The sequence below is a fragment of the Rhododendron vialii genome, chromosome 12a (assembly GCF_030253575.1).
Source record: "Rhododendron vialii isolate Sample 1 chromosome 12a, ASM3025357v1".
Classification (NCBI taxonomy): domain Eukaryota; kingdom Viridiplantae; phylum Streptophyta; class Magnoliopsida; order Ericales; family Ericaceae; genus Rhododendron; species Rhododendron vialii.
Genome location: NC_080568.1, coordinates 20,462,492 through 20,472,599, shown reverse-complemented (window position 1 = coordinate 20,472,599; position 10,108 = coordinate 20,462,492). Strand labels below are relative to the sequence as shown.

General features: G+C 40.6%; 1 protein-coding gene across 1 annotated transcript; it reads right to left on the bottom strand.

Moving 5' to 3' along the window:
- Positions 1–5,012: 5,012 nt before the first annotated feature.
- On the bottom strand, positions 5,013–8,971 carry LOC131311472 (eukaryotic translation initiation factor 4B2-like). Its single transcript, XM_058338960.1, has 3 exons — positions 7,614–8,971; positions 6,551–6,976; positions 5,013–5,351 (listed from the first exon to the last, which is right to left on the bottom strand). The coding sequence occupies exons 1-3, from the start codon at positions 8,732–8,734 to the stop codon at positions 5,333–5,335; spliced, it is 1,566 nt and encodes a 521-aa protein (XP_058194943.1). The 5' UTR covers positions 8,735–8,971; the 3' UTR covers positions 5,013–5,332.
- Positions 8,972–10,108: the final 1,137 nt, after the last annotated feature.

The following is a 10,108-nucleotide window of genomic DNA, read 5'->3' as shown; positions in this document are numbered from 1 at the left end:
ACCTTCCGAAATAAATAGAATTCACCAATTTTACCAACTCAGGCCAAGAAAACTGTAATAGTGTTAAAACCATCAAGGAAGAAGGATTCTTGCTAATAATTTTTGTGTTTCAAAGCAAACTTAGTCCCCATGCAACACCATTAAAAAAAAGTGCATGAAAGCCATATTTGTAGTCCCCCCTACAAATTAATTTTAGACCATATTAAAGTGTTATTGGAGAAAGAGCTCTGGTCAAAAGCAGAGAAATAAAGAAAACTCAAAAAAGCGTACCATTCGCTAAGCGAACTTCCAATCTTGATGATGATGAAAGTATTAGAGGGCGATTATATTCTTATTCCTATCCCATACAATTACCTAGAAAGAGAAAAAATGAATGAACATCAAGAACGATTGCATAGCAGTAATGCGAAACCAAAGTGATTTTGAAAGGTTAAACCCCAGAAGCCACTATTTCCGAGCACAACGCTTCTAATGTTAGAGCCCCAACAAAAGATGAGGAAAAAACTAATTTTCGACGGTGATCGAGTGTTTGTCCATGAGTCTTAAAAATGAGTCTAAAAACTAATTTTCCACCCTTAGTGCTAACGTTGGGAAAGATGGTCATGAAAAAGTCGGGTACAAAAAGGTCACCCAAAGGTTATAATGATGGGTAACTTCAGCTTTGGAAATGGTTTTCCAAGAGCCAAAAAAAGAGAGGACACGGTTCTTCTATTCAAAGCAAAAAAACAATGAATGTTGCACATGCATTGCCCTGTTGAAATGAGAAGTCCCTGTATGCCGCCTCCTTATTCAACTTCAACAAAGCAACAATTTCTAATTATTCAACAAAGCAACAAAACAACAATTTCATCCATGTAGCACAATCCTAAATCGAACACTGGCATTTCATCAAACACTTCGTACACACAAACTTAAAGCATGTGGTGGGAGTGTCGGAGATGCAGTACTTTTAGCCCAATCCCTTACCTAATCTTGCCAATCCAACAGCCCTTACTGATTTTCATATTGAAAATTGCTTCCGAAATCGGTGAATTTGTCTAGCAATAGAATCAGGGTTTTGGTGTTGCCGACTTTTTACACATGCAAATTGGTGTATGTATGATGCATGGAAGGGGTGAACGGTGAACCCCTCCATCGTACAACTTGTGGAGGAAAAGAAAGAGTAGAAATTTTCTCCGTAAAAGGAAGACTAACTTGAAGTGATTTACATGGATTTACATGTCTTTTCGAGAGAGAGAGAGAGAGAGAGAGAGAGAGAGAGACCTCGTGGTGGTGCGCTGGTGGTGGGAGTGGCTAGGGTCGGTGTAGGAGTAAGAGAGGGACGATCGAGAGAGTGAGGGAGGGGAGAGGAGGAGAAGAAAAGAGGAGGCAATGGATTTTCGTCGGAGGTAGGAAGGGGAGAAACCAAAGTGAGAGGCGTCTGTCTGAGAGAGAGAGAGGGGTTGTTTTTTTTTATCTGGAACGTAATTTGAGACGTGAAAAGGGAGATACTTTCACTTGTGTAATTTAGGTTAAAATTATGGACACTTAATTGGGAATATGAGGATTCATCACAACCCTTGGATCAAATGATCCCCAACCATCGGATGTGTTTGTGTTTGTGTGGAGGCCCACACCATTGTGTTTTATTATTGGATGTGTTTGTGTGGAGGCCCACACCATTGTGTTTTATTAGATAGATGGTGCGGGTCTCCACACAAACACATCCAATGGCTGGGGATCATTTGATCCAAGGGCTGTGATGCATCCTCCTATTCCCAATTAAGTGCCCATAATTTTAACCTAAATTACACAAGTGAAAGTATCTCCCTTTTCACGTCTCAAATTATGTTCCAGATAAAAAACAAACCCCTCTCTCTCTCTTAGACAGATGCCTCTCACTATGGTTTCTCCCCTTCCTACCTCCGACGAAAATCCATTGCCTCCTCTCTTCTTCTCCACCTATCCCCTCCCTCACTCTCTCGATCGTCCCTCTCTTACTCCCACACCGACCCTAGCCACTCCCACCACCAGCGCACCACCACGAGGTATCTCTCTCTCTCTCTCTCTCTCTCTCTCTCTCTCTCGAAAAGACATGTAAATCCATGCAAATCCCCTTGCAAGATAGACATGTAAATCCATGTAAATCACTTCAAGTTAGTCTTCCTTTTACGGAGAATTTCTACTCTTTCTTTTCCTCCACAAGTTGTTGTACGATGGAGGGGTTCACCATTCACCCCTTCCATGCATCATACATACACCAATTTGCATGTGTAAGAAGTCGGCAACACCAAAACCCTGATTCTGTTGTTTAGACAAATTCACTGATTTCAAAAGCAATTTTCAATACGAAAATCAATAAGGGCTGTTGGATTGGCCAGATTAGGTAAGGGATTGGGCTAAAAGTACTGCATCTCCGACACTCCCACCACATGCTCTAAGTTTGTGTGTACGAAGTGTTTGATGAAATGCATGTGAGAAATGTTTGATGAAATGCCTGTGTTCGATTTAGGATTGTGCTACATGGATGAAATTGTTGTTTTGTTGCTTTGTTGAATAATTAGAAATTGTTGCTTTGTTGAAGTTGAATAAGGAGGCGGCATACAGGGACTTCTCATGTCAACAGGGCAATGCATGTGCAACATTCATTGTTTTTTTGCTTTGAATAGAAGAACCGTGTCCTCTCTTTTTTTGGCTCTTGGAAAACCATTTCCAAAGCTAAAGTTACCCATCATTATAACCTTTGGGAGACCTTTTCGTACCCGACTTTTTAATGACCTTCTTTCCCAACGTTAGCACTGAGGGTAGAAAATTAGTTTTTAGACTCATTTTTAAGACTCATGGACAAACACTCAATCACCGTAGAAAATTAGTTTTTTCCTCATCTTTTGTTGGGGCTCTAACATTAGAAGCGTTGTGCTAGGAAATAGTGGCTTCTGGGGTTTAACCTTTCAAAATCACTTTGGTTTCGCATTACTGCTATGCAATCATTCTTGATGTTAATTCATTTTTTCTCTTTCCAAGTAATTGTATGGGATAGGAGCAAGAATATAATTGCCCCTCTAATACTTTCATCATCATCAAGATTGGAAGCTCGCTTAGCGAATGGTAAGCTTTTTTGAGTTTTCTTTATTTCTCTGCTTTTGACCAGAGCTCTTTCTCCAATAACACTTCAATATGGTCTAAAATTAATTTGTAGGGGGGACTACAAATATGGCTTTCATGCACTTTTTTTAATGGTGTTGCATGGGGACTAAGTTTGCTTTGAAACACAAAAATTATTAGCAAGAATCCTTCTTTCTTGATGGTTTTAACGCTATTGCAGTTTTCTTGGCCTGAGTTGGTAAAATTGGTGAATTCTATTTATTTCGGAGGGTTGCTTATGTGGTGGTTTGGTGGGTTTTTTTTTTCTTATAATTTTTTGGTCTTTTGTTTTCAGGTTTTGACCTCCATGGTAATGCGTGTTTGGAAACCGTAGCTCTACAATGATTCCCTCCTTAAGGTAATTTCTATCTGCGTTTGCCAAGGCCCAAGGATATGAACCTTCCATTTCTCGAGTTCCACAGCTAAATTTACCATTGGTTGAGCTGCATGTTATGAATTTAGGTTGGCTTCTTTGTGTACCTGATGTGTAAAAACATGCAATTATGTCAGTGTCTTTAATGTGAAATTAACATTTGTTCTTTCTTAAAATGGTGTAATATTTTATTCAGTCATGTAATTTCTTTCTTTTTACAAGGCATACGATTTCAATTTATCTGTAGGTAGTTGAATTGTCTTAGTCGGGGTCTAAATTGGTAGATGGGTTGGTTTAGTTATAGTTACGATCGATATGTTGAGTTATATCTCTCAAGTAGTTCTTTTTCGCGCCACTAAGAAGTGGAACAAATACAATACACTAATTCCAATCGCGATGCGTAGTGCCGTAGGCAGGGGCAAACACTAGTTGTGTTTTATTATTGGATGTGTTTGTGTGGAGGCCCACACCATTGTGTTTTATTAGATAGATAGATTATACTAGGTACTAAAAACAAAGTGAAAGTTCTAATTTGAACATTTTTGGAAGGCTTAAGGCTTGAGCCTCATGTGCCTTAACTAGGAGTATGATTTTATTAAGTAATTTTCAATTTATTTATACACACGATTATGATTTGAAAAGGAACTTTAGAGGAAAATGGTAAAAAATCACGGATTCTATGTTTTGAAAATCTTAGGTAGTTTCTCTTCTCAAAGTAATTTCTCTTCCCATGATTTTCAAGTTTGAATAACAAAATAGATCGCGGATTAAAAAAAAACACAAGAAGATCGGGGAAGAGTTATTTCAAGAAATAATCAAACAATCTATTACTATTGGGTTGACCAGTTATATTCTTTTGTTGAGTTATTTTCGAAGCAAGAGAGGATATTGTTTCGAGTTTTTTTTTTTTGATCCGCGATATTGTTTCGAGTTTATAAACTTGAAAGGGATAAAAAATCAAGCACCACGTGTCCCGCTTACGGCTTTTCTTAGGAAAAGTAGTCAACCTGCAATACTATATACTATATAGTATAGATATAGATTTTGAAATTTGTTCTCGCACCAATAAGAAAACGTAAAAATGAAACTATTCACAAAGAAAATTTGCAGGAAACCACGTAAGGAAAAACGCATTCGGATTCATTTCGAATCCCACAAAAATTTAGAAAAATATCCATAAACTTTTGAATATTTTATGAAGCTTTGTAAAATATCAACTCCAATAGATATCGATAAGTATTACTTTTAAATTCATAGAGGCGGATTGAGTAATTTCGCCCTTATGAATTTAAAAATAATACTTACCGATATACGTGGCTATTAGCACCACCACAGCACAGCAGTAGTCTTTTTACTTCTTTTGTTTCTTTTTGACCTCATCACTGCAGAAAGTGTATCTGATTCTGAGTTCGGTATCCTGAGCAAGAACACTGGCTCATGAATCATACCAGGCGCAAAAACACCAGCTTGTAAATCATTCCACAGCGGGCGAGAGAGAGAGAGAGAGAGAGAGAGAGAGCGCAAAATTGTTGCAGTATTCTATAATTACAAGTCTTAGAGAGAGATCAAAATTGTTCCAGTACCTTACTATCAAAAGTCTCACTGCAAGAACAATAAACTTAAAAGGTCCTTTTTCAAGACATACAAAAAACGGGAGGAGGAAATGTTCAAATTTTTACAGAGCTTCAAAATTGTAACAATAGATCAGAGACTGAATTCCTGTGCCTAAAATAACCCTAAAACCCATTCCTCCACAAATCAAGAGGGGAAAAAAGAAACAAAATATCAGTTCTTGTCGCCAAAAGTGGAAAACTCAAAAACCATACCAACTGGAGCTCACCGTCTCTCCTTCGACCTGCCAAATAGCAAGAAACATTAACAAAATTCTGAACAACATTTGAATTCGAGCATGCATGAAAATGTACATGTGGCATGAAATTAATTGAGATTGCTTATTCAGTAGAAGCAAGTAAATTACAGAACTAGGAGAGTAGAATCACAAATCAAGAAACATCATACAAAAACAAAAAAAAAACCCCTTCTTAATCCATTTCTGAACACCGGGGAAGGGGGAAGATGAAGGGCTAACACTAGGAACTGTGCTAAGAACCGAAGTTGACACTAGAAAGCAGAACTTTTTACCAATGAATCTCTAAAATCTTGAAAGAAATAAGCAAAGAAAAGTCGAATGCATTCAACCATTCTTTTTCTTAGGATTATACAACACCCTTGAAGTTACATACCACCTAGTGCAAGTAACAGTTGAAGTGGAATTCATTCAATGTCAACAGACTGGTTAATCAAATCATCAACTGAGGGCGCACTAGAGCCTTGCAAATGAGCATTACATCATGTGATGGTTCAAGACTTCGAACAGGTAAAAACTTGTTTCAACAGCCAAGTGTCAACAAACCAGAGTCCAATTTAAAGGGTAAACATAGGCATAGCAACCGTTGCATGTAGACAAAGAAAGTGAAGTTGTCCATATTACACCAAGAATACCTCAAACTTCATAACTGATTTCTCGTCCCTCACTACAAGAAAACCTTACACATGGTCCGTACCAATTTTTGGTAGACTCCAAGCCTGTCTTAGGAGAGCTTAGAAGGAAGGGGGTGGATAGGATACAACTATATAATCCTACACATTTTAATATCAGGTTGGATATTGATCCGTGATGAAATTTATCTCGTCCTATGTTTTGGGAGCATTCATTGGGTTAGAGGGCCCCAGCAAACATCCTTAGAAACCCAATGGTACAATAATCTTTTTCAAGACGTATGCAGATGCTAAACCATGCATGTATGACCTAATTCAGAAACGTTTACTACCTTTCCTTGAGTTCCCAATGTCTATTTTCGTGCAGGAGATTCTTATTTGCATGTACTTGCATGTATCATGTTTCAAGAAAAACAAAAGTAATTCTGCTATGAATAAACTTATCATACATGCAGCACACATTTTTTATACTCATCGCGCTTAAATGTCAAAGCATGTCTTCAAAATCATGGTAATCATCTAAATAGAGAAAGCAATTGGTTAGATTCCAATTACCTGTCCATGCCCCTGTTGCCAAAATATCCTATTTCCCAACCATCATGGTATGCTCTTCTATCATGCCTTGTCTGCATATCCCCAGTGCCATGTGATCGAGGCCTCCCCATGACCTCCATACTTCTGGAATCATCAAACACCCCCGACTGAGAAGGAGGTCTTCTTTCAGGAAACCCAGAATCCCTACCTGATTCAGAACCTGGCCTTTCTATGGCTTTCTGACCAAAGCGGACTTTGTCATCCAATTCCTGTGTCAGCAGCTCCAATTCCCTTTCTTTACCAAGTATTAGATCACGTAAACTGCTTTGATCTTCTTGGAACCTCTCCAAGGATTCTCTGTTGGGATGTGAAACAAATTCTTTCTCGAGCTCCTTCTTTAGAAGGTCTATTTCTTCTTTCAGGTTCTTCTCTGCCTCTATCTCAGGCCTGAAACATTTTTTGTCATTTAGAGACCAAGGAAGATATCTATCATACTACAAGTTCCTCCTTGCTTACCGAATGCATTCCCCGACCGTAGATCACATACAATGGCTGTACAACACAACTGCCATCTAAACCGTTCTGTAAGGACATTGTGGATGAGAAGGGGACATAAATAAATTGCTCAACTCTTATCTAATGAGGGAAATCTTGAAAAGTAATCCTTGTTTGTTACGATAATCCAATGCAAAAACCCAATGGTTGAGCTAAATAGGAAAATCAGCTCATTAAAGAGATCAATTATGATTTCCTAAACCAGCTCATTAGATATTTAGTACAACACATCTTTATTCTATCTTCATCAATGTTTTTTTTATAGCCACAAGTTATCTAAGAACACCTTATAGCTCTCCATCTCAAAGTAACAAATAAACCACTCAATCAGAAGACAAGAAATCAAATACGAGTAACCTCTACAAGTCTAAAAATAGACAAAAACTAATCACTTATGGTAAGTTCACCGCCAAAGGATTTTCAAAGAGCTGATAACCATAAAGCAACAACATTGAACATTTGTGCTGTTACAAGAAACTGTTTTAATCTAGAGGTGATTAAACATGGAGCCGGAAAACATATTACCAACCTATCAACACCACGATGTTCCAATTCCAAATCGATTTTCCTCCAATCCCTACCCTTCTGTTCAAGCAATACTTCCCTAGGCTTTGCATCCCCAAAAGGATTCACCTTCGGCCTAGACAACCCCCCCAAGCTCTCTGACCTACTCGACTGACCACTCGATGGCCTACTGGACTGCTCACTTGCCGGCCTGCTCGACCTCCTCCCCTCCATTTCCAAGTCCAGTTTCTTCCAATCCAACCCCTTCTCCGTCAAAACCTCCTCCCTAGGCCGTGCTTCCCCAAACGGATTTGGCCTATTACTTTTAACCACCTCAACCACTGCACCTGACCCTCCACGTGGCGGATCCAATGCCAATTTCGGACGCAAACGTTGATCACGTTCGACATTCGCCTCTCCAAACCCTACTCCCCTACCCCACCGATCCGGTTTGATATTCCCCTCTCCAAACCCTACTCCCCTAACCCACCGGTCAGGTTCGCGAAAAGATGAACCGAAATTCGAAGACCTGACCGGATTCACAGGCTTCTTCCCAACTGCCCAATTGTCCACCTCGTCAGCCCTAGACATACCCCCACCAACACCGCCACCAAGCAAACTGTACCGATTATTACTAGACGGTAGGGTTTTCTTCTCCATCGCCCAATTATCGACCTCGTCCGCCCTCGACGGCTGGTCGAAATCCGAAACCCTAGAAGACGGTCGAGCCCCACAACGATCGTCTTGAAATCCACCGTAGGATGATCTACGAGGGGCGTCCCTATCGGCGGAGGGTTCTCGATCACGGCCATAGTAGTTCGAGAACCCTCCGCCGAGGCGTTGCCTATAGTCCGTTTTTTCCTCAGCGGACAAGTTCGAAGGACCGGTCGGGAGGTGGAGGAGCTCAGCCGGGGTCAGACCGGTGGAGGAAGCTGTTGGCCGGACAGTAGAGGTCTGTTGTTGTACCTGTTGCTGCATGGTGAACTCCTGTAAGCTCATTTTCTTCTTCTTGGGCTGCTTGCTGGAGGTTGCTTCTTTCAGGCTCGGAAAGCTGGGTCCTGCCGCGGCGGCGGCGGCCTGTTGCGCCGCCTCCTCGGCCTCCGCATCGGCTGCCCATGCGCCGATTTTTCCCCAGGATTTGGACATGGGGAAGTGTGGAGATATGATGAGAAGATGGGAACTGTTTTGGTAATAAAATACTAATACTGTGTGTGTGTATGGATAATGGGGTAGGTATGATTAATGTATGTGATTCTGATGATTGAGAAGAAAATGATTTGAGAGTTTAGGAGGAGGGTTACAGTTACAGCCTCCTTGGTACGCGAGAGTTCGCACAAGAGAAAAGAAGACGGGAGAGAGAACTCAGGCTCTGTTTGGAACCTATGAAAGGAAAGGAAAAGAAAGGAAAAATTAAAAAATTTTCCTTTCCATTGTTTGATTTGAAGCTAAAAAATAAAGAAAATAAGAATTTTAAGTGTAATGAATAATAAATTTTCTCTCCCATTTTCCTTCTCTCTTTTTTTTCTTTTTTTTTTTCTTTACTTTCCCTAGGTTCCAAATAGAGCCTCAATCTCTCCCTCGTTTGAAAGGGGAACAAGGCGAGGGAGGGAGACCAGAACCCCTCCCAAGCCCAATTCTGTTTCTCGCCAAAAGTGGCGAGATTCCGTGAGAAAGGAGAGCGTGTGGTTCATCCCTTGTCGGATCGTCGTCGGACGAGTGGCTGTGCATCGCCAGAGAAGAGAGAGAGAGTACCAGATTTGTCGGAGAAGAGAGGAAGAGAGTTTCAGCTTGCCGGAGAGTCGCTGGAGAAGAGATCAGTCGCCTGAGAATTTGATTTCTCACTGTTATTTGGATGGGAGGGTGAGAAATCACACCCCTTTCTTTTCTTTTCTTTTCTCATTAATAAGGGAGAACCCCTTTCTTCTCTTTTCTCCGGAGAAGAGATCGGTCGCCTGAGAATTTGATTTCTCACTGTTATTTGGATTGGAGGGTGAGAAATCACACCCCTTTCTTTTCTTTTCTCTTCTCATTAATAAGGGAGAATCCCTTTCTTCTCTTTTCTCACCCCTCCATCCAAAGGGGCTGTTGTTGGAGGTGGTTTGTGCGTTTTTTGATCTTGTGCTTGCGAAATAAAAATCCCTCCGAAATAGAAACATGAATTTTACGTTTAAAAACTGCAAACGAACTGAGCTGCTCGCGTCTTGTTAGGGCTCGGCTCAGCGACCGACTCGTTTAGTAATCGAGCCGAACTCGAGCTTGAGTTTTGGCCTCGTTTAGTAAACGAGTCGAGCTTAACACTCCAAGGCACGAAAGGACTCGGCTCAACAAAAGTATGCTCGGCTCGTTTATAGCCAAGTCGAGCTCGAATTTTAGGTTCGCTTATTGAGCAAGCCGAGCTCGAACATAGCGAAACTCGACTCGGCTTTGCTCGTTTGCAGCCCTACTCTCAATGCACTCAATTCTTCTCTTTTAGTTTCTTGTTTTTTAGAATGAAGTTCACTATAAAACAAGAAATGAAGC

Excerpts from the sequence above, each read along its gene's own strand:
- LOC131311472 (XM_058338960.1), bottom strand. The coding sequence starts at position 8,734 with ATGTCCAAATCCTGGGGAAAAATCGGCGCATGGGCAGCCGATGCGGAG. Across the intron at positions 6,977-7,613 it reads GAACATCGTGGTGTTGATAG|GCCTGAGATAGAGGCAGAGA; the intron begins GTTGGTAATATG and ends AAAATGTTTCAG.